Source organism: Podarcis vaucheri, assembly GCF_965113315.1.
Source record: "Podarcis vaucheri genome assembly, chromosome: 12".
NCBI lineage: Eukaryota > Metazoa > Chordata > Lepidosauria > Squamata > Lacertidae > Podarcis > Podarcis vaucheri.
Genome location: NC_138750.1, coordinates 18,158,671 through 18,186,589, shown reverse-complemented (window position 1 = coordinate 18,186,589; position 27,919 = coordinate 18,158,671). Strand labels below are relative to the sequence as shown.

The 27,919-nt window shown below is 46.9% G+C and overlaps 1 protein-coding gene and 1 long non-coding RNA gene across 4 annotated transcripts in view; one reads left to right on the top strand and one right to left on the bottom strand.

The window, feature by feature from the left end:
* The window catches only part of NOD1 (nucleotide binding oligomerization domain containing 1), a 47,978-nt gene that overhangs the window by 2,810 nt on the left and 17,249 nt on the right, over window positions 1-27,919 (top strand). Inside the window, exons 2-10 of one of the 3 annotated variants that reach the window (XM_082192996.1) lie at window positions 5,053-5,131; window positions 5,449-5,788; window positions 11,343-11,517; window positions 13,675-15,478; window positions 16,749-16,832; window positions 18,294-18,377; window positions 19,842-19,925; window positions 20,759-20,842; window positions 26,419-26,502. In XM_082192996.1, the coding sequence (XP_082049122.1) occupies window positions 5,573-5,788; window positions 11,343-11,517; window positions 13,675-15,478; window positions 16,749-16,832; window positions 18,294-18,377; window positions 19,842-19,925; window positions 20,759-20,842; window positions 26,419-26,502 (2,615 nt within the window). In that variant the 5' untranslated portion in view covers window positions 5,053-5,131; window positions 5,449-5,572. Of the gene's footprint in view, window positions 1-5,052; window positions 5,132-5,448; window positions 5,789-7,207; window positions 7,295-11,342; window positions 11,518-13,674; window positions 15,479-16,748; window positions 16,833-18,293; window positions 18,378-19,841; window positions 19,926-20,758; window positions 20,843-26,418; window positions 26,503-27,919 lie in introns of those variants that run through there. The other 2 variants (XM_082192995.1, XM_082192997.1) reach the window with 2 other exon arrangements.
* The window catches only part of LOC309515389, a 36,298-nt gene continuing 25,693 nt past the window's right edge, over window positions 17,315-27,919 (bottom strand). Inside the window, exon 2 of the long non-coding RNA XR_014212450.1 lies at window positions 17,315-17,950. This is a non-coding gene — a long non-coding RNA (uncharacterized lncRNA). The remainder of the gene's footprint in view (window positions 17,951-27,919) is intronic.

Here is a 27,919-nt window from a genome sequence, read left to right as displayed (position 1 = left end):
TCGTACATGAAAGTTCCCTAATGCTGCGCAGTTGTAGGAAGGTTTGGTGGTGGGGGGGAAAATAAAGTTTTCACCAGGAAACTGGGAAAACAGCTGGAATTTCATGTGTTCAGTTCTGCGCATAGCTTGGAAAATATCTGAGATATTGAGCAATTTTTCATGCCTGACTTCCTCAACCCCTTAATCTAGTTTTGAGTTCAATAGATCTAGTTTTGAGTTCAATAGATCCCTTGATTTTATCCAGTTGTAGGAAAAACATTAATAGGTGTAATAGGTTTGGAATTTTTAATAGTTGCATTGGCATAAGTAGTAATACCTGGTTTTGCTTATTTATGTGTTTGCTTGTTTTTTGGTTCGTTTATTGTGCTCTGGATTTCAGCCATGCTCCTGAACTGTAGTCCCAGAGTTTCTAGTTTCTTCAGGGAGAGACACACCTTTGTCTCAGGAATTTGTGACATCCTTGTGTTGAGCAATTCTTGCAGCTCAAACATGTGAGCCACATTTTAGCCAGAAGCTCTAGCCAAGAATTGATGCTTTGGAATTCTGGTGCTGGAGGAGACTCCTGAGAGTCCCATGGACTGCAAGAAGATCAGACCTCTCCATTCTGAAGGAAATCAGCCCTGAGTGCTCACTGGAAGGACAGACCCTGAAGCTGAGGCTCCAATACTTTGGCCACCTCATGAGAAGAGAAGACTCCCTGGAAAAGACCCTGATGTTGCGAAAGATGGAGGGCACAAGGAGAAGGGGACGACAGAGGATGAGATGGTTGGACAGTGTTCTCGAAGCTACCAGCATGAGTCTGACCAAACTGCGGGAGGCAGTGGAAGACAGGAGTGCCTGGCATGCTCTGGTCCATGGGGTCATGAAGAGTCGGACACGACTAAACAACAACAACAACAACAAATGGAAGGATTTCAACCGTGAATTCTGATAACTTGAAGAACCTACCATTTTTACCTATCTCTTTGCCAGGAACGATTTCCTGTTCACCACTCGGAAATAATTTTATTTACAGTGGTACCTCGGGTTACATACGCTTCAGGTTACAGACTCCGCTAATGACAGAAATAGTACCTTGGGTTAAGAACTTTGCTTCAGGATGAGAGCAGAAATTGCGCAGCAGTGGGAGGCCCCTTTAGCTAAAGTGGTGCTTCAGGTTAAGAACAGTTTCAGGTTAAGAACGGACCTCCAAGGTACCACTATATTTGGAAGCTTTCAGTGCAGAGGCTTTCTCTTTTCAAGAGTGCCTAAAATTTTTATTCCAAAGTGAAAGCGAATTTACTTCCATTCAACATGTGTGTGTTTATCAAGCGTCCCTCCAGACAGCCGTTTGACTTATCATTAATGATTATTTGAGTTCATAATGGTATCGAGGCATCGATCCTGCATTTAGAATGAACTGTATTCATTTTTTTTATTTCTTTATGTATTTATATCCCACCCTTTGTCCCAAAGGAGCCCAGGCCTGCAAACACATCTGTAATAAATATGCTTTTATTGCTATTGTATATCTTAAAACAACTAAAACAGAGTTAATAACAGTCTTCTCATCTCTTTAAAGTATCATTATGCCTGAGTTTACATATATGCAAGAGTGCATCTCTTTTAATATCACCTTCATTATCTCAGAGATTATAACTATAGAAACACAAATATGTTTTCTGCTTTTGAATCTGTTTTTTTAAAAAAACATCTACTGTTGCCTGTAATTCTCAAGAGTGGCTAGGAAAACAATAATTTGGGAGTGATTTTCAAACAGATAAAAAGCCTCTCAGAAGTATGCATAATATGCCTTCGAAAGTACAATTCTCAAATTGTTAAATGTTAGGCACAGCACTGGATTTAAATAAATATTACGGGAGCTTCGTGTCATCAGGCTGCTATTTAGATATACAGTGGTGCCTCGCAAGACGAAATTAATTCGTTCCGCAATTCTCTTCGTCTTGCGGTTTTTTCGTCTTGCGATGCACGGTTTCCCATAGGAATGCATTGAAAATCAATTAATGCGTTCCTAGGGAAACCACCTTCAGACCAGGTCCGGGGACAGTCTGTCCCCGGACCTCTTCTGAAGGCTTGGGGGGGGACAAGGGCTTTTCTTCCCACCCCCAGCATTTTAAAAAACCCTGGGACAGCGGAGGACTTCTCCGCTGTGCGGGGCTATCTTAAAATGCTGGCAGGCGGCATTTTAAAATCGCTCTGGACAGCGGAGGACTTCTCCGCTGTCCGGGGCGATTTAAAAGCCCCTGGGAAGGCAGGCGGGGGGACAAAGACTTTCGCCCCCTGCCCGCCTTCAGAAGGTGTCCCCGCCCCCCCTCCCCACTTCGGAAGAGCTTTCCGAAGTGGGGCGGCGGGGCCAGGTGTTCCCGACCCCCCTCCCCACTTCGGGAGAGCTTTCCGAAGTGTGGCGGCGGGGCCAGGTGTCCCCGCCCCCCCTCCCCACTTCGGAAGAGCTTTCCGAAGTGGGGCGGCGGGGCCAGGTGTTCCCGACCCCCCTCCCCACTTCGGAAGAGCTTTCCGAAGTGGGGCGGCGGGGCCAGGTGTCCCCGCCCCCCCTCCCCACTTCGGAAGAGCTTTCCGAAGTGGGGCGGCGGGGCCAGGTGTTCCCGACCCCCCTCCCCACTTCGGAAGAGCTTTCCGAAGTGGGGCGGCGGGGCCAGGTGTCCCCGCCCCCCCTCCCCACTTCGGAAGAGCTTTCCGAAGTGGGGCGGCGGGGCCAGGTGTCCCCGACCCCCCTCCCCACTTCGGAAGAGCTTTCCGAAGTGGGGCGGCGGGGCCAGGTGTCCCCGCCCCCCCTCCCCACTTCGGAAGAGCTTTCCGAAGTGGGGCGGCGGGGCCAGGTGTTCCCGACCCCCCTCCCCACTTCGGAAGAGCTTTCCGAAGTGGGGCGGCGGGGCCAGGTGTCCCCGCCCCCCCGCCCCACTTCGGAACAGCTTTCCGAAGTGGGGCGGCAGGGCCAGGTGTCCCCGCCCCCCCTCCCCACTTCGGAAGAGCTTTCCGAAGTGGGGCGGCGGGGCCAGGTGTTCCCGACCCCCCCCGCCCCACTTCGGAACAGCGTTTTAAAATGCTGGGGGTCTGCAGCGCTTCGCTCCCGACCCCCAGCATTTTAAAATCTTCCCAGGACACGGGGAGATTTTAAAATGCTGGGGGTCGGCAGCGAACGCTTCGCTCCCGCCCGCCAGCATTTTAAGATCGCCCGGGGCAGGCGGGGGGGGAGGCAGGCGGGGGGGAGCAAAGACTTTTGCCCCCCGCCGGCCTTCAGAAGAGGTCCTCTTCTGAAGGCCGGCTGTGGGCGAAAGTCTTTGCTCCTGACCGCCAGCATTTCCCTATGGGCTTTCGTCTTGCGATGCAAGCCCATAGGGAAATTCGTCTTGCGAAGCGCCTCCAAAACAGAAAACCCTTTCGTCTTGCGGGTTTTCCGTCTTGCGAGGCATTCGTCTTGCGGGGTACCACTGTATTGTACTCTTGCTAATCTACGTACCGGTCAATTATCAGTCGACCACATTAGCCAATGTTTTGTGCCGAAAATTCTGCTCTAGCAAAGCCACAGAGGACTTTTTATACGCTCTCCGAGGCTGAATCACCTGGGTGCTTTTGCAGAGAGAGCGTGTGTGGTGGTAATTCATTAGCTGGGTTACTTCCAAACGATGTTGCAAGCGCATGCCTTGGATGTGTGTGTTTGCGTGGGGGGGAAGATACTTTCCGGGATCCCAGCCCTCTTGAGAAATAAAGGAAGTGGCTTTCTGCTGAGTTGCCCATTGGTCCATCTATCTCAGAATGGCAGAATTTCTCCAGGGTCTTGGGCAGCCATCCTTCTTCCCAGACCAACCTGGAGATGCCAGGAATTGAATTCTGCTTGCAGTCTCCACCGCACCCACCAAAGACATAAACCAATGGCCCGAGCCAAAGATGTGGTTGCCTCCAGACATCCTTTTTCTTGTGCATTCGTGACGATTCGTTCCTATGACACCATCCGGACGGCCACACACACTCCTGCTGTCCATACTATTTGTGCCTTCCTCTTTTTTTTTAATAATAATTTTTATTGATTTTAACATATAAATTATAAAGTGTACCACAAAACTTATCACTTATACAATCTTTTTAGACTTCCAGCAGCACCTCTGATAATCCACCGTTTTATCCACTTCTTATACATTTCTTAGCTTTATATTGCCTTAAAGTCTCTTAACAAATTATCCTTCCCCTTACCTGTTTTTACAATCCTTCTAATAATACTCCTCACAGAACTTCTTGCAAACCTACAAACACCGTCTGACCTTCACAAATGCTTTTCAAATAGTCCGTAAATTTACTCCAGTCTTCTGTGAATTTCTGGTCCCGCCGGTTTCGAATTCTTCCTGTTAGTTTTTCTAGTTCTGCATAGTCCATTAACTTCATCCTGCATTCTTCAATTGTCGGTAATTCTTCTTGCTTCCTACTATTTGTGCCTTCCAACGTGTGGAGCGGTCAGAATGCTCTGGTAACCTGTAGGTTAGATTACTGCCGTGGGTGATCTGTAGGGCTGCCTCTGAAGACGGCTTGGAAACTTCAGCTAGTGCAGAACTGGGCTGCCAACCTAGAGCAAGATGGTTTGAGCACGTTGCACTGATCCTGGTTCGACTGCACTGGCTGCCAGTTAGTTTCCGGGCCCAATTCAAAGTGCTGGTTTCGACCTATAAAGCTTGAAATGGCTCAGGACCACAGCACCTCAAGGCCCGCCTCTTTCCATATGAATCTACCTGGACCCTGAGATCATCTTCTGAGGTCCTCCTTCGTGTGCCTCCTTCTCAAGAGGTCCAGAGAGTGGCAACACGAGAACAGGGCCTCCTCTGCAGTGGCTCCCCATCTGTGGAATGCTCTCCCCAGGGAAGTTCGCCTGGCACCTTTGGTTAGGAGGCGAAAACATTCCTCTTCAAGCAGGCCTTTGGCTGATTGCCATTCAATGTCCTTTTAATTGTGTTGTGGGAGAGGGAGATTATCGCCTTGCTTTTGTTCTTTTGTTCTTTTTAAAATAAATTTGTTCATTTGGTTTTTCAACTTAAAATTTTACAGCGACATATCAACCATAAATCATTAAAAACAAGATTCCAAGGAATCTCCTGGAAAAACTTGAAATTTGCTAACCGACCAGGTAAATTGCTGGCATGGCAGCTAAAGAAGAAACAAAATATAAATTTCATACGTAAATATAGAAGAGAAAATTGTAGATAATCCGAAAGATATAGGAAAGCTTTTGTTCTTAGTTTTATTATGTATTTTGTGTTTATTAATATTGTGATTTCATGTCGTGAACTGCTCTGAGATCTACAAGCGAAGGGTGGTACCCAGACTTAATAAATAAAAACCAATAATAAAACCACAATTTCCAATTAGCTCATGTGACTCCGTGACATTTCCTCTGAGTTGCCCTACAGCTTAATGGATGTTTGCGTGCTCCTCTCTTTGCAGATCCAGCAAAGCCAAGCAGAATCGTTCCTCTTGCATGGAGCTGGCTGCCGGGGCCACTTTACATCGCACCTCTGCCGCTTTCCAAAGATGAGTTTGGAAGAAGCAGCCTCTTACTCTCATCACAATGGAAGCTCAGCCCCCTGGTAATGGAGAAATTCTTCAACAAGGCCCTTCGGCGGCCCGTCCGCCGTCCTTCGTTAATTTGCTGAAAGTGCACCGAGAGCTGCTGGTTGGCAAAGTCCGTAATACCCAGTGTTTGATTGACAACTTGATCAAGAATGAATACTTCTCTACCGAAGATGCTGAGATTGCAGCGCAATATCCTACACAGGCGGACAAGGTATCTGCATCCATTTCAGACTTGTACAGTGGTACCTCCAGTTACATACGCTTCAGGTTACATACGCTTCAGGTTACAGACTCCGCTAACCCAGAAATAGTACCTCGGGTTAAGAACTTTGCTTCAGGATGAGAACAGAAATTGTTTTCTGGCAGCGCGGCAGCAGGCCCATTAGCTAAAGTGGTGCTTCAGGTTAAGAACAGTTTCAGGTTAAGAATGGACCTCCGGAACGAATTAAGTACTTAACCCGAGGTACCACTGTATTCGGATTCGATGGCAAGGAGATTAGAGGAGGTTGACTATTCTGTGAGTGTTCGTTCGGATTTGTCAGCAGAGAGGTTAGACCAGGGGTAGGCAAACTAAGGCCCGGGGGCCGGATGCAGCCCAATTGCCTTCTCAATCTGGCCTGTCCCAGTGTGTTTTTACGTGAGCAGAATGTGTCCTTTTATTTAAAATGCGGCCTAGGACCCACGTACCTATGGGACGGCCTCTCCTGGTATGCCCCGCAGAGGACCTTAAGATCCACAAATAACAACACATTGAAGGTCCCAAGCCTCAAGGAGGTTAGATTGGTCTCAACTAGGGCCAGGGCCTTTTCAGTACTGGCCCCGACGTGGTGGAACGCTCTGTAACAAGAGACTAGGGCCTTGCGGGACTTGACATCTTTCCGCAGGGTCTGCAAGACAGAGCTGTTCCACCTGGCCTTTGGTTTGGACTTGGTCTCACCCTTATGTTTCCCTCCCTTTATGGTCTTGATTTATCAGCTACTTTAAAATGAGGCTATATTTTAAATTGGGTTTTTCCCCCTCCCCCCCTTTCCCCTATTATATTTTTACTGTGATTTTATTGGTGTTAGCCACCCTGAGTCTGGCTCTGGCTGGGGAGGGCGGGGTATAAATTATTATTATTATTGTTATTATTATTATTAAAATGCATCTCTGGGTTATTTGTGGGGCATAGGAATTCGTTCATTTTTCTCCCCAAAATATTTTCCGGCCCCCCACAAGGTCTGAGGGACAGTGGACCGGCCCCCTGCTGAAGAAGCTTGCTGACCCCTGGGTTAGACGAGGATTTATCTTCACCCCAGCACTGCTCTTTTCAAGCCCTCTGCACTCCTCCCTGCGTTTCCCCTTTGCACCTCTGACATTGAGGGGTGGAAAAACGGGGACGACTGCAAAGGCTTCCTCCTATCGCTTTGTTCCCGCTTCTCCGCCGCCAATTTCTGCTGCGTTGAGAAGGAGGAGAGGACGTCTCCCTTTTGTCTATCCCCCGTGAAGCAAAATAAAGGACGCCTTCTTCCCTCTGACTTCCCCCAGTGGCAGCCGAGCGCCCGGGAAGACCACAAAGGATTCGGACAGGTAGGCGTGGCAATCGCCTGACAACCACATGACATCACAGTGACATCATGTGGCACAGCGGATTTTGCCCACAAGGCCAATCCTGATAAAGATCTGGCCCATGGAGCCAAAAACGTTTCCTCGTCTCTGTAGTACAACGTACTAAAAGGTAAAGGGACCCCTGACCATTAGGTCCAGCCGTGTCCGACTCTGGGGTTGCGGCGCTCATCTCGCTTTACTGGCTGAGGGAGCCGGCATACAGCTTCCGGGTCACGTGGCCAGCATGACTAAGCTGCTTCTGGCGAACCAAAGCAGCACACGGAAACGCCGTTTACCTTACCTATTTATCTACTTGCACTTTGACGTGCTTTCGAACTGCTAGGTTGGCAGGAGCAGGGACTGAGCAATGGGAGCTCACCCCGTCATGGGGATTCGAACCGCCGACCTTCTGATCGGCAAGTCCTAGGCTCTGTGGTTTAACCCACAGCTCCACTCACGTCCCATACAACATACTAAGCTCAGTACAAAAAGTAAGATGGGCCTGTATTCATGTGCACCCTGGACCTTCTCCCTGTTGTGGTTCTGAGCTCATTTCTCCCAATTGACAGAGCCATAGCCCATGCGAATAATAGTCCCCTCCTGCCAACATCCCAGTAAGGCAAAGATTCTTTATGTGGGGTTTTTTTTCTAAACAGTAAGGGAGAGAAAACCTGTACTTCTGGCCGTAACTGCCCCTTCCTCCAGCCTCAGGAGTTAATTCTGTTTCTCCAGTTAATAATTGTTAGTTTTCTGCAGCCTCTGGCTGATGGGCTTAAGGAACCAGTTATTCAACATTTGAAATTTCATTCCCTTGCTGCGGTCAGTCAGGGTGTTTTGTGTATTCGGAGATTCTTCAAGGTGCCAATTCTCAAGGCTCAAAATGACTCCTGCTTTGTTTGTGGAAATGTATTCATGCCTTCCATAGTTCTAGTGACAGGTAGGTAGCCATGTTGGTCTGCTGTAGTCGAAACAAAATAAAAAAATTCCTTCCTGTAGCACCTTAGAGACCAACTAAGTTTGTTATCGGTATAAAAGGTAAAAGGTACCCCTGCCTGAACGGGCCAGTCTTGACAGACTCTAGGGTTGTGCGCTCATCTCACTCTAGAGGCCGGGAGCCAGCGCTGTCCGCAGACACTTCCGGGTCACGTGGCCAGCGTGACGAAGCTGCTCCGGCGAACCGGCACCAGAGCAGCACACGGAAACGCCATTTACCTTCCCGCTATAAAGCGGTACCTATTTATCTACTTGCACTTAAGGGTGCTTTTGAACTGCTAGGTGGGCAGGAGCTGGGACCGAACGACGGGAGCTCACCCCGCCGCGGGGATTCGAACCGCCGACCATGCAATCGGCAAGTCCTAGGCGCTGAGGTTTTACCCACAGCGCCATCTGCGTCCCTGTTATTGGTATAGGACTATTGGTATAGGACTATTTAATTGCTCATCTTCTAACATTGCATATGCCATCAAATGCCAACAGTGCCCTTCAGCTCTCTATATTGGACAAACAGGTCAAACCCTACGCCAAAGGATAAAGGTAAAGGGACCCCTGACTGTTAGGTCCAGTCACGGATGACTCTGGGGTTGCAACATTCATCTCACTCTATAGGCCGAGGAGCTGGCGTTTGTCCGCAGACAGCTTCCGGGTCACGTGGCCAGCATGACTAAGCCACTTCTGGCGAACCAGAGCAGCACACGGAAACAATGTTTACCTTTCCGCCGGAGTGGTACCTATTTATCTACTTGCACTTTGACGGGCTTTCAAACTGCTAGGTTGGCAGGAGCAGGGACCAAGCAACGGGAGCTCCCCCCATTGCGGGGATTCGAACTGCTGACCTTCTGATCGGCAAGTCCTAGGCAAGTCCTAGGCTTTCCGCCGGAGCGGTACCTATTTATCTACTTGCATTTGACATGCTTTCAAACTGTTAAGTTGGCAGGAGCAGGGACCGAGCGACGGGAGCCACCCCATCGCGGGGATTTGAACTGCCGACCTTCTGATCACAAGACAGAGATACCAGTAGGAGAACACTTCAGTCTCTCAGGACATTCTATACAAGATCTCAAAGTAGCTGTCTTATTACAAAAGAATTTCAGAAGTAGACTGGAAAGAGAAATTGCTGAACTGCAACTTATTACCAAACTTAAAATCATGGAGAGACCTGGTCTGAATAGAGACATTGGATTCTTATCTCATTATACTGTACATGATAAAGCTATTTCTAGCCGTCTCACCCCTTGCTTTTTCCTGCAGTCGTTAACAGTCGGCAACAGGGTTACCACACCTATCAGCCAATCACCCATTCCCACCACTCTTCTGAGTAATACCCTCCCCACCCTCTCACTATATATAAGGGTCTGGTGACTTCTGTGTCAGTGTATCTGAAGAAGTGTGCATGCACACGAAAGCGCATACCAATAACAAACGTAGTTGGTCTCTAAGGTGCTACTGGAAGGAATTTTTTTATTTTGCGTTTATTCCCTTTAGCTGGTGTTCAAACCGATGTGGCGAGACAGGTGGCCTGTTGCCAAATCTAACCACGGTTTCTCTGAAAGTCTGCGCATTTGGGGAGCAGATTAGCTTAATCAGATTCTTGGGATTCAGAGTCCTGCGTGTTTGCTTGTACGGTGGTAGTTGGGTCAATGTTTGGGCAAAGACATCTGGAGGGTTGTTTTCCGCATGTCACAAGACTGAAGTTGTGGGATTATTATTATTAATTTATACCCCGCCCATCTGGCCGGGTTTCCCCCGCCACTCTGGGCGGCTTCCAATAGAATATTAAAATACAATAGTCTAATAAACATTAAAAGCTTTCCTAAACAGGGCTGCTTTCAGATGTCTTCTAAAAGTCTGCTAGTTATTTTTCTCTTTGACATCTGGTGGGAGGGTGTTCCACAGGGTGGGTGCCACTACCGAGAAGGCCCTCTGCCTGGTTCCCTGTAACTTCACTTCTCGCAGTGAGGGAACCGCCAGAAGGCCCTCGGCGCTGGAACTCAGCGTCCAGGCAGAACGATGGGGGTGGAGACACTCCTTCAGGTATACTGGATCCCTAAATCATAAAACAGAGAAGAGATTCGGGTTGCATTCAGACAGCACATTGTTCCCTTTGCATGATCATTGAATCATAGAGTTGTAAGGGACTATGAAGATAATCTGGTTCAACCCCCTGCATTGGGGGCTTGAACCCACAACCCTGAGATTAAGAGTTTTCCTTACGTGATAAGGGCCTTTCACACGACGTAAACGCCACTTCTGGAAACCAAGTTGACCTGAGTGGAAGTTCAGCACTCATTTCTGCTTTTTGAGGGAGAGAAAATCGGATTGCACCCCCATTTAACCCGTAGAAATGTGGGCTGAAAGTTGGGGCTGTATCCCGTGATATATGATTCTTTCCCGCCAGTTTCATGGGTGAATCATGCGGAAACAGAAATGCACATAAAGGAGGAGGGTGGTAATTGTTAGAATTCCTGCTCCCTGATTGCAGTCATGGGATTGTTGTCTGTCACATGACGGTGTATGTTTTGACTCCACAAAGTGGGAAGTGACGGGGACAGGATGTTTGTGTTCTGTGAAGTGGGACTATTGTCCTTTGTTCTTTTCCTCTTTGCTGTCTGATGCTAGAGAGAGAGGGAGCCATCTTGCAGTGCTCTGTGTGTGTTTATATGTAAATAAACGTAGATTAGCCAAAATGCTGAGTTGATGAGTTCTGTTACGCAAGCTGCAAAGACTCTGCGGATCTCTAAGTGTGCCGATGTCTGTTGGCATCGGTCGCTGTGATGTTTGGGCTGAAGAAAGCTTTTGAAGCTCCCGAACGATCGACCAGGAGGGAGAGAACATGCCAGTCGGGCATGTGTCTCTGCCAGGGTCCTACTCGAGTGTAGGCTGAGTTCCTGACAGTAACATGTTGAATGATGCCTGCTGTTGTGTCACGCCAGATAGTGTCCCTCTACTCGCAACTGGTGCGATTGGCATTTAGCACGACGTGGTAGTGTAGCCTCAGCTCCGTTAAAAACCATGCATGCAGAAAAAATGCAACATTGGGATGTTGCTATTGGTTCTGCAAAGAAGAAGGCAGATGATGTGTTGCCCCACAACAGCAATTGACTGTAGAGCGCTTGAGAGTACTCTACCTATTAATCCGCTGCCTCTGTAGATCTCTGACGTCTCGTGTGATCTTTCCGCAGGTCCGCAAAATTTTGGATCTCGCGCAGAGCAAAGGAGAAGAAGTGGCGGAATACTGCGTCTATATCCTGCAGCAAGTTGCAGATGCTTATTATGAGCTGCAGCCGTGGCTAGAAGAGATTGGGTTTCGCCCTTCAGAGGTCGTTGGTAATAAGCCCGTTGAAAATACAGACCCAGGTAGAATACCTGCTTTTGGAAGACTTTCCTTATAGAAAAAGCTTGTCTGGGTAATCCCATCATTCATTGCTTCAATGTTGGTGAAACGCTTTTCCCAGGAGAAATAAAGAATAATGGTTAGCAGGGTGGTTTTCTCAGGGTACGCTTCCCATAAACGGACTGGAGAGTGTCTCTACATGTGCAGATTGCATCCTGCTGTTCACATTTACCCAGCCTGAAGCTTCTTCCTCTGTGCATGAATCGTAGGAGCTCTAGCAAAGTATCGCATGCAGCCTCCTCAAACCCGCTCCTAATAATAATAATAATAATAATAATAATAATAATAATATAACATTATTTATACCTTGCCCATCTGGCTGGGCTTCTCCAGCTACTCACAGCAAAATATTAAAAACAGGATAAAACATCAAACGTTAAAGACTTCCCTAAACAGGGTTGCCTTCAGATGTCTATAAAAGTCAGATAGGTGTTTACGTCTTTGACATCTGATGGGAGGGCGTTCCACAGGGTGGGCGCCACTACCGAGAAGGCCCTCAACCTGGGTCCCTGCACCATCACTTCTCACAGGAGGGAACTGCCAGAAGGCCCTCAGAGCTGGATCTCAGTGTCCGGGCTGAACGATGGAGGTGGAGACGCTCCTTCAGGTATACTGGGCCGAGGCATCAAACATCAAAAGCTTCCCTAAACAGGGCTGCCTTCAGATGTCTTCTAAAAGCCTGGTAGTTGTTGTTCTCTTTGACATCTGGAGGGAGGGCGTTCCACAGGGCAGGTGTCACTACCGAGAAGGCCCTCTGCCTGGTTCCCTGTAGCTTTGCTTCTTGCAATGAGGGAACTGCCAGAAGGCCCTCTGCGCTGGACCTCAGTGTCCAGGCTGAATGATGGGGGTGGAGACACTCCTTCAGGTATCCCGGGCCGAGGCCGTTTAGGGCTTTAAAGGTCAGCACTGACACTTTGAATTGTGCTCGGAAACGTACTGGGAGCCAATGTAGGTCTTTCAGGACTCCCAGTCACCAGTCTAGCTGCCACATTCTGGATTCGTTGCAGTTTCCGGGTCACCTTCAAAGGTAGCCCCACGTAGAGCGCAATGCAGTAGTCCAAGTGGGAGATAACCAGAGCATGCACATCTCTGGCAAGTCAGTCTGCGGGCAGATAAGGTCTCAGCCGGCGTACCAGATGGAGCAGGTGGACAGCTGCCCTGGACACAGAATTGACCTGCGCCTCCACTAAGAGGTTGTTGGAACACAACTCCTATCAGTCCCAACCACTCTGGCTGTCTAGCTTGGGACTGATGGAAGCTGAATACCAAAATCCCTGCAGGGCTCCAGCTTGGGGAAATCCGATCTCATGGTTACTTCAAATATATCGTGTATGTTGTCACAAAGGCTTGCTGCACATTTCTGGTGTCAGAAGCCGCTGGTAGACAAAACTGAGAAGGAGGTTCTGTGAACTTAAAATACCCCCCAAAACAGTCCAAAGAAGGTTCACTAATTAAACAGAACAGCGGGGGGACTTTAGGGAGCTGAATTGTGTAAAAATGAAATCACTTCTTTGAACAGCAGACCCACATGGCATAAAACGAGCCACTTTGGAAGTGCTCTCAGGGTCAGAGGTGACTTTGCTGTAGGCCAGGCATGTCCAAAGTCCGTTTCGGGGGTCTAATCCAGCCCCTGTGGCAGTTTATTTCCCGGGGTAAAATACTGAAAAACCCTCAACAACTTCAATCCTTAAAAAATGGTTCGCAATTTTGGTTGGCCCTTCATTTCACCAAATCTGGCCCTCTTTGAAAAAAGTTTCGACACCACTGCTGTAGGCAAACACAAGCCCAAACCCTTCTAGAATCCAGCACAGTTGTGGTGGTTGTTACATTTATAGCCCAACTTTTCCCCAAAGAGCTCAAGATACAGAATTCTCCCCCTGTGCATTACAACACTAAGGTTGGTTAGGCTGAGAGTGAGTGACTGGCCAAAGGTCACACAGTGAACTTTATGGCTGAGCGGAGATTCGAACCCTGATCTCCCAGGTCCTAGTCCATCATCTAACCACTACCCCACACTGACTCTCTGCTTTTTTTTTTGTACTGGTTTTGTATGAAGTATCTCTTCATGCTGGCTCTCCTGTGCTAGAATTTCTCTTCGTCATAACCAATGCTACCTTTAGTTAGCAGGTACCGTCAGAAACTTAAAGATGAATTGGGCCGAGACACAAAGTTCATCATGTCGTATGCCCAGAAGGAGGACATGTTGCTTGAGGAGATTTATTCCTCCAACATCATGGAGTTTATCAAGGACAACAACGAGAAACTCAGCAACGTGAATAGCTTGGAGGACCTGCTGGACGTCAACGTTGGTCTGATCAATGAAGCTGGAGAGGTGATCTATATCTTTGGTGATGCAGGGATTGGGAAGTCCATTCTCTTGCAAAAGATGCAAAACCTCTGGTCCAAGGGCAAACTCGACGTAGGGGCCAAATTCTTCTTTCGTTTCCGATGCCGGATGTTCAGCTGCTTCAAACAAGACGAAGCCATATGTTTGAAAGATCTCCTGTTCAAGTACAACTGTTTCCCAGACCAGGATCCGGAAGAGGTATTTGACTTCATTGTGAAGTTCCCTCACACAGTTCTGTTCACCTTCGACGGCTTTGATGAGATCCATTCTGACTTTGACCTCAACAGTGTTCCAGAGATCTGCTCCCCCACTGAATCGATCCACCCGCTGGCTTTGCTGGTGGGTCTCCTCAGCGGGAAACTTCTGAAGGGATCTCAGAAAGTCCTGACTGCCAGGACAGGGACGGATGTTCATCGGAACATTGTCCGGAAGAAGGTACATCTCCGAGGGTTTTCCAGCAGTAACCTGAAAGAATACACGAAAATGTTCTTCAAAGATGAAGGGTGCAGGACCTTAGTCCTGAACCAACTGGAAGCCAACCCAAATCTGAGCAGTCTCTGCTTAGTGCCTTTGTTCTGTTGGATTATCTTCAAATGCTTTGACCACTTCCACTCGGCCTTCGACAGCCACGAGCTCCCGGATTTCACCGTGACCTTGACCGATATTTTCTTGCTCATGACCGAAGTCCACCTCAACCGGATCCAGAAGACCAACTTGCTGAAGAAGAACAACAGGAGCCAAGTGGAGACCTACCGGTCCAACAAAGAGACTCTGTTTGCTCTGAGCAGAGTGGCCCACGCGGCGATGCAGAAATCTCTCTTTGTCTTTGACCAAGAGGAAGTCCTCGCCAACCTCTCTGAGCAGGAGTTGCAGCTGGGTTTCCTCAGGGCGGTTCCCGACTACGGTGGCCGTGGAGACCAAGTTTCCTACGAGTTCCTGCACTTGACCTTGCAGTCCTTCTTCACCGCTTTGCATCTGGTCACCGACGAGAAGGTGAACGCCAAAGATCTGCTCCGTTTTTTTGCTGAATGCTCCACCTCGGACGCCACCCTGCGTTCTTGCTTCCCGATGGCTTGGCTGAAGAAGCACCACCCGACGGGAGAGGACCCTTTCCGGAACAACGAGCACTTCCACTTCACCAACCTCTTCCTCTGCGGATTGCTGTCCAAGTCGAAGCAGAAGCTCCTGCAGCACTTGGTTTCTCCCGTGTCCCTTAAGAAGAAGAGGAAGGTGCTCCTCACCTATTTCTTTGAAAGCATGAAGTCCCACCTGAAGGGGCTAACCCGGGCGAGGCTGAAGGAATACCGGCAGATTCAAGTGATGCCCAATTTCATATGGATGTTGAGGTGCATCTACGAGACTCAGAGCGAGAAGGTGGGCATGGGGGTGGCCAAGGGCATGGGCGCCAACTACATCAAGCTCACCTACTGCAACGTCTACTCTGCCGACTGCAGCGCCATCTCGTTCACCATGCATCATTTCCGGAAGCGCCTGGCCCTGGACTTGGACAACAACAACATCAACGATTACGGGATAAAGCAGCTGATGCCGTGTTTCAGTAGGCTGGCAGTACTTCGGTAAGTTCCTGGGCTTGTTGTCTGCCCTTAAGGGTCATCAGCCCATCTCTGATAACGGTGGTAATTTATTTTTATTTATACCCCGCCCACCTGGCTGGGCTTCCCCATCCACTCTGGGCGGCTTCCCAAAAAAATAAAATACTGTAGTACATCAAACATTAAAAACTTCCCTAAACAGGGCTGCCTTCAGATGTCTTCTAAAAGTCTGGTAGTTGTTGTTCTCTTTGACATCTGCTGGGAGGGCGGTCCACAGGGCGGGCGCCACTACCGAGAAGGCCCTCTGCCTAGTTCCCTGTAGCTTTGCTTCTCGCAATGAGGGAACCACCAGAAGGCCCTCGGTGCTGGACCTCAGCGTCCGGGCAGAACGATGGGGGTGGAGACGCTCCTTCAGATATACTGGACCGAGGCCGTTTAGGGCTTTAAAGGTCAGCACCAACACTTTGAATTGTGCTCGGAAACGTACTCGGTTTTGGTAGCTCGGTTTTCGAACGCCAAAAACCAGAAGAAATAAATGCTTCTGGTGAGTCCCCCCCCCCCAATTTTCTCTATTGAATTTGCAAACCGCCCTTTGCGCCTCAGTTTCCGAACATTTCTGGAGTCGAACGGTCTTCCGGAACAGATTACGTTCAAAAACCGAGATATCACTATATAAGACTGCCGGGCTAACAAAACACGGTTTGTTGGAGGGGAAGCAAACAGCAAGGTTTAGCATGCTCTCTTCCTTTCTTCTCTTTCCTTTTTTAAAAAACTTATATTTTATTAAGTTTCAACATACGCAGTCAAAACCCAGTTTCGTCTTTTCTCTTATTCTTCCCACCCCGTTTTCCATGGAGTTGTTTTTAACAATTTTTATTAAATTTTCTGTTTTACAATTTAGAATACTCATTTAAACATCCTTAAAATATCAGCGGCTTCCCTTCCTCTCTTTCCATGCTTCATTTTGCATATCATAAATCCCTGCATATCTTAGGTAAACCAAACCATTCGGTATTCCATTATTACATCCATCAAGACTTATTTACCCTGTTGAATTTATCTTAAGGCTGCCAACGTTTTCAAGTGTACACAAGTCCTACCTATATATTCAATAAACATTTCCCAATCTTCTCTAAACGTATGTTTTGTTCTATTTCTTTGATGCTGCAGCAAAATCTAAAGAGCACATTTCAGTGCCTATTAAAAGGATGATTCTCCGACCAATTCCCCCCCCCCCCGATGTATCTCAACGAGTCATTTATTTTCTTCCGCCTGCCCCTTTTATTTCTTTCAGGTTAAGTGTTAACCAGATCACAGACCAAGGAGTCAGAGTGCTTTACGACGAGATGTCCAAGTACAGAATTGTGAGTTATTTGGGGTACGTATGAATGAGGAGCTCGGATAGCTGTCACGTTCAGGGCTGGTCCCGATGACCGAAGGGAGCCTCGTGAACATCGTGTGTTCATGTGCGACTCTGCCTTGCGCCAAATCGCCTTGTCGCTCCCTCATCAGTGTTGGCCCCAGGGGAAAACTTTCCAAAGGAAAGGCGTTTGGATCCGGCTCCTACTCATTTTCCACCGAGTCTTGCAGTTGTCTTTTTTTAAAAAAAAAACAAACACCAAATTTTATTTATGGCTTTCAGGTTTATACATTTCAGTAATTTAAATCCTGCCAACGTCCTTACTGGTTTACAATTTGTCAGTAAAAATTCCATAAACCGCTTCCATTCTTTTATAACAAAGTTTGTTTTCTTGATTTCTTATTTGATTTCTTGATTTCTTATTATTTCATTAAAATGGTAAGTTTCGCCATTTCTGCATATTCCGCAAGTTTTTTGTATCCATCATTCTTCGGCTGGGACTTCTTCTTCTTTCCATTTTGGGGCAAGTGACGTTCTTGCCGCTGTAGTCGCATACAGGAATAAGTTTCTGTACAGTCTGGGTCGTCTTGCAGTTGTAAGTGGGTCTTGTTCCCGAATGAGTGGGCACAGTATTGCAGCTGTGCAGTGAAATGTTTATTTCTCTGTCTTATCACACGCTGGCTCCAAGCCAAGTCTAGGTGCAGGTAAACATGGCGTTAATTTTCCGTGAATTGCACAAGAAGGCGGTGGGTGTTGGCAGGCTGGAATAATAGACATTGGCATGTGCATTCCATTCGAAGCCTCTCTAGAATGTGCAACTGATAAGGATCCATATTTTCCCACATAGCAAGCAATGCGCATAGAGAACAGTACGGAACATGCTTTGCAGAATTGAGGCAACTGGAGCCTTAAAGCAAACTGCAAACTTCCTTCCTGAACTTTTGCACAGTTAATTTACCAGGTTCTCGTACAAAATAAGCAGGTCTCTGACCCTAAATGAATTGTAGTGGGGAGTTTTCTTGTGGGGAGAGAATCAGATCCTCTGCATCCGATATAATAACCCTACCCGGTTTGCAGCTGTTAGGTAAAGTAAAGGTAAAGGGACCCCTGACCGTTAGGTCCAGTCGTGACCGACTCTGGGGTTGCGGCACTCATCTCACCTTATTGGCCGAGGGAGCCGGCGTACAGCTTCCGGGTCATGTGGCCAGCATGACTAAGCCGCTTCTGGCGAACCAGAGCAGTGCACAGAAACGCCGTTTACCTTCCCGCCAGAGTGGTACCTATTTATCTACTTGCACTGGTGTGCTTTCAAATTGCTAGGTTGGCAGGAGCAGGGACCAAGTGACGGGAGCTCACCCCGTCGTGGGGATTCGAACCGCCGACCTTCTGATTGGCAAGTCCTAGGCTCTGTGGTTTAGGTGTTAAAAAGTTACAAATCTAAACACCGGTTCCTTTTTTATTTCCCCTGCCGCCCCACAGCTTGTACAACAACCAGATTACCGACGTTGGAGCCAAGTACGTTGCAAGACTCATTGAGGAATGTCCAAGCCTCATATATGTTAAGTATGTATTTCTAACACCTGCTTGAAAGACAAGCAGGACTGGAATAACACTTGTAGTTTGATGGTGAATCTTGGAGATAATGGAGATATAAAAGATTTGGATGATTATAAAAGATGCAGGAGGAAATGGTTAGCAAAAGGACCCGCAAAGGGGAGAAGGGCAGTCCAGGTGATTCCCTGGAATTTTGTTTTTACGTTATATATTGGATATGCGATTGTAAAGCTTGGATTTGAAAACCAAATAAACAATTTAAAAAGAAAGAAAAAGAAAGCTTGAAAGATACAGGGAAAGATCATTTTTCTTAGATGGAGTGAAGCTTCTGCATGGATAGCTATTATTATTATTATTATTATTATTATTATTATTATGCATTTAGGAGATTTGTACCCTGCTGTCCAGCCAAAAAAGGCTTCCAGGGCAGCTTACATGCAGTCAAAACAAGACAGTGCCTCCCCACAAGCTTACAATCTGAAAAGACACGACACACAAGGGAAAGGGGACACGGAGGGAAGAGGAAAATAAAAATCAAACCTCAGACACTAGTTTCTAAACAGTTGTTCCCATAACAACCAGGTGGCAGAGTTCAGGGGTAGGAGCTCACCTCTCGCAGCATAGAAAGAGTCATGCTTCTCTGCTTCTGAGTGATCTATCTCTCTCTCTGTCATAGCCAGTTGTCCGCCTGAATAGGGTTAATGGTAACTTTAGTAAATTTAAGTGGTATAGCCAATTTTAATCAGATCTTCATTTTAATTGGCTGGCAATTAAAGACACACTACGTAAAGCTGATTGTGAGGCTGGTGCATAGGGGTGAAAGAGAATGAAAAATAAAATATTGAAGATGGCCTTTTAAGAGTACACAGTAGCTTATTATTATTATTATTATTAATATTATATTTTATTTTGACAAAGTAATAATCATACATACAGAAGAAAAATGTGCACCCCACCACCGTGACCATTCCATTGTAACTATCCAGCCTCCCAAAATTTCAACACCTCTTGCGATGGTTTGACCCCTTTCCGTTTAAACAGTACAAATTCTACAAACATACCTTCCATATCTCCTCAAAACCATTTCTCCTGCATGTTTCCCGTCTTACCTTGAATTAAATCACATTTTCTTTAGAGTATCTCTAGCCCTGTGGAGGTTTTAAAATATGCACACTTATTTAAATATGAGGATCCCAAAGGCAAATAATTGGGCAACCAAAAATTCTTTAATCCGCTTATTATGTTGTTTCATAAAGCATTAAGCGACGTATCCCTTTGTTGGAACCGATTCATTAATAGCTGTTCCAAAGAGAGACATTCCGGTTAAAAAACAGCAAACACAAGTGAATCTAGTTTTCTTTCGAGAAGTGCAGAAAGAAACCACTAGCTAAAATGGCACTGAAGGAATTCCATTGCATCATTGACTTGATTTCTGGCAAAACAAAAACCTACCCACATGGTATTTCTTTGCAGAATAGGAGCAAACAGAATAACCACAGAGGGAGGGAAATGTCTCGCTGATGCCATCCGGAAGAGTAAAACAATGTATGAAATTGGGTAAGTTGGATCACTTTTGATCATGGTTTTTAATAATTGGGGTTCCTCCCTACACACAAAGGATCCTGGACACTGGGTGACAGTTTGACTATTCAGAGGGCATTCTTTCTTCTTTTTGTCCATTGCTAATGCAAGTTTTGTTTTATTTATTTATTTATTTATTTATTATTGAATTTATATACCACCCTATACCTGGGGATCTCAGGGCAGTTCACAGAATAAAATCAAGAGATAAAACCACAAAGTACATAATAAAAATAAAAACAACAACCCAACAGTTCCCCCCCACACACACAAAAATCACATTTTAAAAGGGCAACTGAGCTAACCTGTCCTGAGACCTACTAGTGGACGATAGTAATAGTAATAATCAGTGCTTTTTCCTGGGGGGACGCAGGGGTACACATACCCCTAAACGTTTTGTGAATCTTTGTCCATTTACAGTACAGTGGTACCTCAGGTTAAGTACTTAATTCGTTCCGGAGGTCCATTCTTAACCTGAAACTGTTCTTAACCTGAAGCACCACTTTGGCTAATGGGGCCTCCTGCTGCTGCCGTGCCTCCGGACCCCGATTTCTGTTCTCATCCTGAAGCAAAGTTCTTAACCTGAAGCACTATTTCTGGGTTAGCGGAGTGTGCAACCTGAAGTGTATGTAACCTGAAGCGTATGAAACCTGAGGTACCACTGTATCTATTTTTCCCAGTTTGAAGTATAAAATGATGATTTGTTTCTTGAGTCAAAATGAGAGTAGCCCTAAAAAAAATATTAAGAAAAAAAGCACTGGTGGTAGTAATAATAATAATAATATGTCCCATCTCTTTCTTTTTGACAGTATGTGGGGTAACCAGGTTGGAGACGAAGGCGCCAAAGCCTTTGCAGAAGCACTGCAAAATCACCCCTCTATAACAAACGTCAGGTAAGACCATATCTGAGCAGGGAATGACGGCTTAGACCCTTCAGACGACTCATATCATGAAGGATTATCCTCATGTCAGAAGAATAAGCACCCCACATTTCAGAACAATGGGGCACCTTAGAATTGTTAAATGGGGCTGGTGAGGCTGGAGTCAACCGTCCAGCATCCTGGGATAGGTGCCGGGGCCTCAGCCCCACAACTGATACCCGCCTCAGGTGATTGGACCCGGCCGTCCTTTTAATTTCCCACAATGCCTCACAGGGATGCTTGGACAGAACGAACGAAAATGTTTATTCGGCTTTACGCCCATCATAAAGCACAACACAACAAAACAAAACAGATAAAACAGTGGACTCGTACAAGCCACCAGTAATATAACACAATTCACAGCTCACAAGGACAGACATTAGCAAATCAAAAGAAAAATTTAAGATTAAGATTTAGGCACTACAATAAAATCAATATCTGATGTCATTATAGAAAATTCTTATAACTATCAATAATCGGCTAACATTCCATTCCGTCTCTTGTACAAGAGGACGGCTGTTAGGAATTTAGCAACCTGTAGGGTAATATAAGGATCCACATCTTGAAGACCCCAGGCAAGCTGTAGGTCTACTGGTTTGTCAGCCATAGGCTGAATTATGGAGTTTAGTATACTAGCACGAGCTGAACTGTACATAGGGCAGATAAACATGACATGCTGTAGAGATTCAGATGTTTTCATATCACAAGCACACTTTGAAGGGACTTGGCCCTTCGTGAATCTATGTCTCAGGACATTTGTTGGAAAAACATTGAACCTAGCTCTAATGAAGGCATATCGGTGAGACGCGGCCATAAGCGATGTTAAGTAGGACGGAGCACGGTAGATAGGGATTATGCCGGATGCTTGGACAGAGGCACTGTGGGAAATTCAAAGGGTGGCCAGACTATAGGCCATGGGTAGGCAAACTAAGGCCCGGGGGCCAGATCCGGCCCAATCACCTTCTAAATCCTGCTCACAGACAGTCCAGCGTGTTTTTACATGCGTAGAATGTGCCCTTTTATTTAAAATGCACCTCTGGGTTATTTGTGGGGCATTGGAATGCGTTCATTTTCCCCCCTTCAAAATATAGTCCGGCCCCCCACAAGGTCTGAGGAACAGTGGACCGGCCCCCTGCTGAAAAAGTGTGCTGACCCCCATTCTAAGCCTAGGTAAATGGAGTCGGTTGTTGTCAGGATCTGTCTTGGGCAGCAACTGAGTCATCCTCCGAGTCTGTTGTTGTTGAGCAATACCAATAGGTTGTTGGCAGAGAACCGGGGAGCCTAATTTAGAGCAAAGACCTTTTAAAAAATCAAAGATGATTGATGTCTTAAATGGTGGCGTTACAGTACCAAAACAGCATTGTCAGTCCATATTTGGCTGTAAAAAGCATTAAAAAATAAAATTGGCGTTGGCAGATGCTCAGAATTCGGAGAGACGCTTTTAAAACACAATTTTCCTTAAGGGAAAAAGCAAAAGCTTGTCAATCACTTTTCTTTCATCTAACAAACAAACCTCGACAATTTTCTGCTACGGAGAATGGCCATTTTCCTTCTCCCACAAGATGGCAGACTTCATCAAGTGAAAATCTCAAAAGTCTGTTTAGTTGGGTGGGAAGAGAGGGCCGCTTCTTGCCGCGCAGTTTTTTTGAGAGTGCTCCACCTGCACACAAACGTGTGAATACAAAACAACAACAACACACATTTATGCAAAAATAAAATATCATACAAGGAAGCCATAATTATTTCTAGTTCTTTCTGGATGTACAAACCACAGTAGACCCATGTCTGCCCATGCTGAATGTGTGAAACAGCTGAGAACCAGAGAAAACGTTGAGTCTTTTCTGTTTGGAAATCTCTGTTGAACTCACCAGTGATCCTTGCTGGCTGGTTTTGGTCAAAAGTCCCTGTCTGCCTTGCCTTCTTTTCAATGGTGTTGGAAGGTTCTGATCTCTTTGAGAAGGCAGCTGCAGGGAATGAATGAATGATGATGATGGTGATAATAATGATAATAATAAATAAATAAATAAATAAATACACAGTGAAAGCTTAAAATCCAAGGCATTGCACAGTTGAAGTGTCCAATGTTGAATTAGAAGCCAATTGGGGAAAAAATGTTTTCAAAAGTTTAAATCAAAGGCTTTGCACAGTCAAAACATCCAGCGTTGAATTAGAAACCAGGTGGAATAAAAATGTTTTCAAAAGCTTAAAATCCAAGGCTTTGTGCATCTGAAATGTCCAACGCTGAATTAAAAGCCAGATGGGGAAAAAAAACATTTTCACTGTCTGCCTGAGAAAACTCAGGGATAATGGTGCTCATCTAAGCTCTTTTGGGAGGGAATCCATAACTAGGGGGCTGTCACCAAAAAGGCCCTTTCCAGTTGTCCACACTCTGCAGTTACACTTTACCTGATTGGGTCCTTGCTTGTCTGTTCAGGCAGCAGCCACTGGAGGCTCAGTGAGGGCAGCCGACCTAGCCAGCACCCCAGTTCCGAGCTTGCTTTGTGAAACCTCCCCAGAAACTTCATTTGGTTGCACCTAAGGGACCTGATGGGAAGCACTGTCTTCTTCCAAGCCAGGCTTGAGCAGAGCGAGTGTAAGAGTGGCCTTGCGGGATTGCGCTCAGGGAATCCACCTGCATCGGACCCAGGGCCTTACATGAGTGGCCTCGGGTTCAAGAGTCGTAAAACAGCAGCACCCCTCTCCATGCCACCGCGCAAACTCCATTTTGAAACAGAGAAGCGTGAAAAGACATTTCTTGATATGGTGTTGCTTCCCAAAGACCAAAAATGCTTTCAGGTCTCACTAGGAGACGGTTACAGCACAGATTCTGCAAACCTCAATTCCTTCCTCGCTTCCATTTAAGACACCCATTTGAGGAGGAAACTCACAGGTGAATCTGTTCTCTTGTATATGTGGGTTCTCCTGCTTCCAAGCTCGAGTTTTTGGTTGCCACTGCAAGCCCAACCTGCCTCCCACCCTTCCATTTTGCTGTCTCCATGGGGCATCATTTATCCCCCTGATGAGGTACAGTCGTACCTTGGTTCTTGGACAGAATGCGCTCCAGGAGTCTGTATGACTCCCGAAACGGCTCAAAAACCAAGGCGCGGCTTCCGATTGGCTGCAGGAGCTTTCTGCACTCAGCCAGAAGCTGCGCCGGATGTTCAGCTTCTGAAAACCGTTTGAAAACCGGAACACTCACTTCTGGTTTTCAATCATTTGGGAGCCGAAACATAGTTCCAAGGCGTTCGGCAACCAAAGTACGCCTGTACTAGCTGTTCACATTGCGGGCTTTGAGCGAGAGAGACGAATCTCCTTGTTTTGGGGCACTTTGAACACCCAAGACACCTTGAGCTACAGAAGAAGAAGAAGAAGAAGAAGAAGAAGAAGAAGAATCATGGACTACTGCAATGCGCTCTATGTGGGGCTACCTTTGAAGGTGACCCGGAAACTACAACTAATCCAGAATGTGGCAGCTAGACTGATGACTGGGGGCGGCCGCCGAGACCACATAACACCGCTCTTGAAAGATCTACATTGGCTCCCAGTACGTTTCCGAGCACAATTCAAAGTGTTGGTGCTGACCTTTAAAGCCCTAAACGGTCTCGGCCCAGTAGACCTGAAGGAGCGTCTCCACCCCCATCGTTCTGCCCGGACGCTGAGGTCCAGCACCAAGGGCCTTCTGGCGGTTCCCTCATTGTGAGAAGCAAAGCTACAGGGAACCAGGCAGAGGGCCTTCTCGGTAGTGGCGCCCGCCCTGTGGAACGCCCTTCCAGCAGATGTCAAAGCAATAAACAACTACCTGACATTCAGGAGACATCTTAAGGCAGCCCTGTTCAGGGAAGTTTTCAATGTGTGATATTTTATTGTATTTTTGGTTTTTATGGAAGCCGCCCAGAGTGGCTGGGGAGGCCCAGCCAGATGGGCGGGGTATAAATAATAAATTATTATTATTATTATTATCATCATCATCAAAGTGGAAGTTTTTTGCCTGTTTTGAAGGATCTTAACAGTGTTGATACCTCTGGGAATAACGTCAACGGATCTACATTTGAAGAGGAGGGGCAGGAGAAGAGTGAGCCAGGGAGGATGGCATGCAAAGAGCTCCCCAAGGCTTGCTTGAAACCAAAATGATTTTCCCTCCCTCTCCGCACTTTGAACAGCAGCAGCCCTTCGTGCCACAGCACAAACGGCTGTTGAAACACCCACTCACCATATACAGGTGGAAGGAAAAAAATGTGAGAAATCTAAGAGTGGGGCGGGGGTGGGGGAACCGCTCTGAGACGTGTGGAAAGAGCTGCTCTGCTTTTTGGATCCTGACCAAAACGAACAGCTTTTCTAATCGGCTTCATTATCTACGAGTTGTCACTCAAAAACGGTTCAAATTTTACTTGGAAGAATTTCCGGACCCAATTATCGTGGGGTGGGGCTTTCCTTGCCTGCAGACATTTCCTACGTTGGCAGAGCAAGGCTGTCGGGTGGCACGAAAACGTTCTCTAGTTATGTGACCGTTAATGCTTAATTTCAGGAAGGAAGTCTTTGGGGCAGATATCTAGGCATTGCAAATGTGGTTTTTGTGTGTGTGTGTGTGTGTGTGTGTGTGTGTGTGTGCGCGTGTGTGTGTGTGTGTGTTCGTTCCCTTCTTCACCTTCTCTGCATTTTCCTTATTGCTAATCTCCAAGTGGTTTCTCGTTGATTTCAAAATGCATACCCTCCAACATTTCTCCAATGAAAATAGGGATGTCCTATTCAAATAAATAATAATAATAATAATTTAACCTTTTATACCCCGCCCATCTGACTGGGTTGCCCAAGCAACTCTGGGCAGCTTCCAACATACACAAAAACATAATGAACATTAAAAGCATTTTTAAATAACCTTCCCTATACAGTGGCACCTCGGATTACATACGCTTCAGGTTACATACGCTTCAGGTTACAGACTCCGCTAACCCAGAAATAGTACCTCAGGTTAAGAACTTTGCCTCAGGATGAGAACAGAAATTGCGCGGAGGCGGTTGGAGGCCCCATTAGCTAAAGTAGTGCTTCAGGTTAAGAACAGTTTCAGGTTAAGAACGGACCTCCGGAACGAATTAAGTACTTAACCTGAGGTACCACTGTACAGGGCTGCCTTCAGATGGCTCGGGGGGGGGGCGGATAACTCCATACCCTTCAACATTTCTCCAATGAAAATAGGGACGTCCTAAGGAAAAGCAGGACATTCCAGGACCAAATCAGAAACTGGGGCGACTGTCCCTGGAAAATAAGGGCACCTGGTGGGTCTGACATAGGCTGTGGTTGGGGGGGAGTGCTGAGAGGGTCCTTGCCCCCAGTGTCGTCCCCTTATGACACCACTGTATGAAACAGAAAGAAGAAGGGTCCTATGCACTCTTATCTGTGGCACGTCCATGTGAATCATTGTTTGTATACTGTCCGGTCCCATAAAGCCTTATCCCGATACGAGGTTGTCAAAAGAAAACATTTGCCCCTGTTTTGTGTGTGCACGCATGTGCATCTTTTAAATATTTCCCCTCCTGTCTTTTGCTTCGCAGTCTTGCGTTTAACGGCATCACCACCGAAGGGGGGAAAAGCATCGCAGAAGCCATGAAGCAGAACAGCACCGTGAATATATTTTGGTAAGGATCCGCTTGTTGGCAGATTCTGGGGAAGGGGGCAGCTTCGCGGGGCTCGCCTCTCCTTACAAGGAGAGGGGACATGGATTTTACATGGCGGGTGCACCTCTCACAGTCCGTACCAGATTCCAGAGTAGGCCTAGGTTGGAGTGGCAGATTTCTATGTGAGCTACATGAGGGAACTGGAAGGCTCACTTCGAGCACAGAAGAGGCCAAGGGACGCAGTGAGGAGAACAAATAAACCACAGCAGGAAACTCTTCAGATTTTGTTTAGGGCATTTTTACCCTATCGCATGAGACCAATAGCGGCCCCTCCCCTCCAGGCTGACAATCGAAAAGACGACACAAAAGGAAAGAGGTTTGAGGAGGGAAGAGGAAAACAAGCAAACCCTTAGAAAGTTACATCCAGGCTGAAGCACAAGGTGGCGCTCCAGCCGTGGTCAGGGGCAACTCCTCTTTATCACTGGCCACACCGACAGGGGCCTGTTGGGTGTCGGAGTCGAACGACACCCAGAGGACCACATGTTCTCCACCCCCGAGTTATGACGTAGCTCTTATGATGACCAGCTGGGACGGAAACAGCTGTTTCCCCTATCTCCCTCTGCTGCAGCCGGATAGGTTGAGTTTTGCATTCGGAGATCACCTCCCTTTTCCTTGTAGCGTGAGCCATGGGTCCTGTTGGAAGGGATGTGTTTTTTCACAGCAAGACAGTCAAGCTAATGTGCCCCAGCCAGGAAGTGGCAGTGAGCCAATAGCTTCGTACTTGTGAAATAGAAAAGCCAGTATCTCCTCCCAATGCCATGTTGCTGAGCTCTGAAGGGCCTGAGAATCTGACCAAATATGATTGATTGATTGATTGATTGATTGATTGATTGATTGACTGACTGACTGATTGATTGAATTTATATACCGCCCTATACCCGGAGGTCTCGGGGCGACTCACAGAATAAAATCAAGATATAAAACCACAAAATACAGTGGAACCTCGGTTGTTGAACATAATCCGTTCCAGAAGACCATTCAACTTCCAAAACGTTCGACAACTGAGGTGCAATTGCTGGTCGGCAAAATCCATTGAAAAAATGGAGAAACGCGCCTCAGAAGCTGTTTGACTTCTGAGGCGCGTTCAGAAACGGAAGCATTCACTTCCAGGTTATGGTGTTCGAGAGCCAAAACGTTTTACGTCTGAAGCGTTTGACAACCGAGGTTCCACTGTACATAATGAAAATGAAAACAACAACCCAATAGCCCCCCCCCACAAAAAAACCCCACATTTTAAAAGTGCATAGGATGTCAATCAGATCAACCAAAGGCCTGGTTAAAAAGGAACGTTTTTGCCTGGCGCCTAAAGGTGTATAATGAAGGCGCCAGGCGAACTTCTCTGGGGAGAGCATTCCACAGACGGGGAGCCACTGCAGAG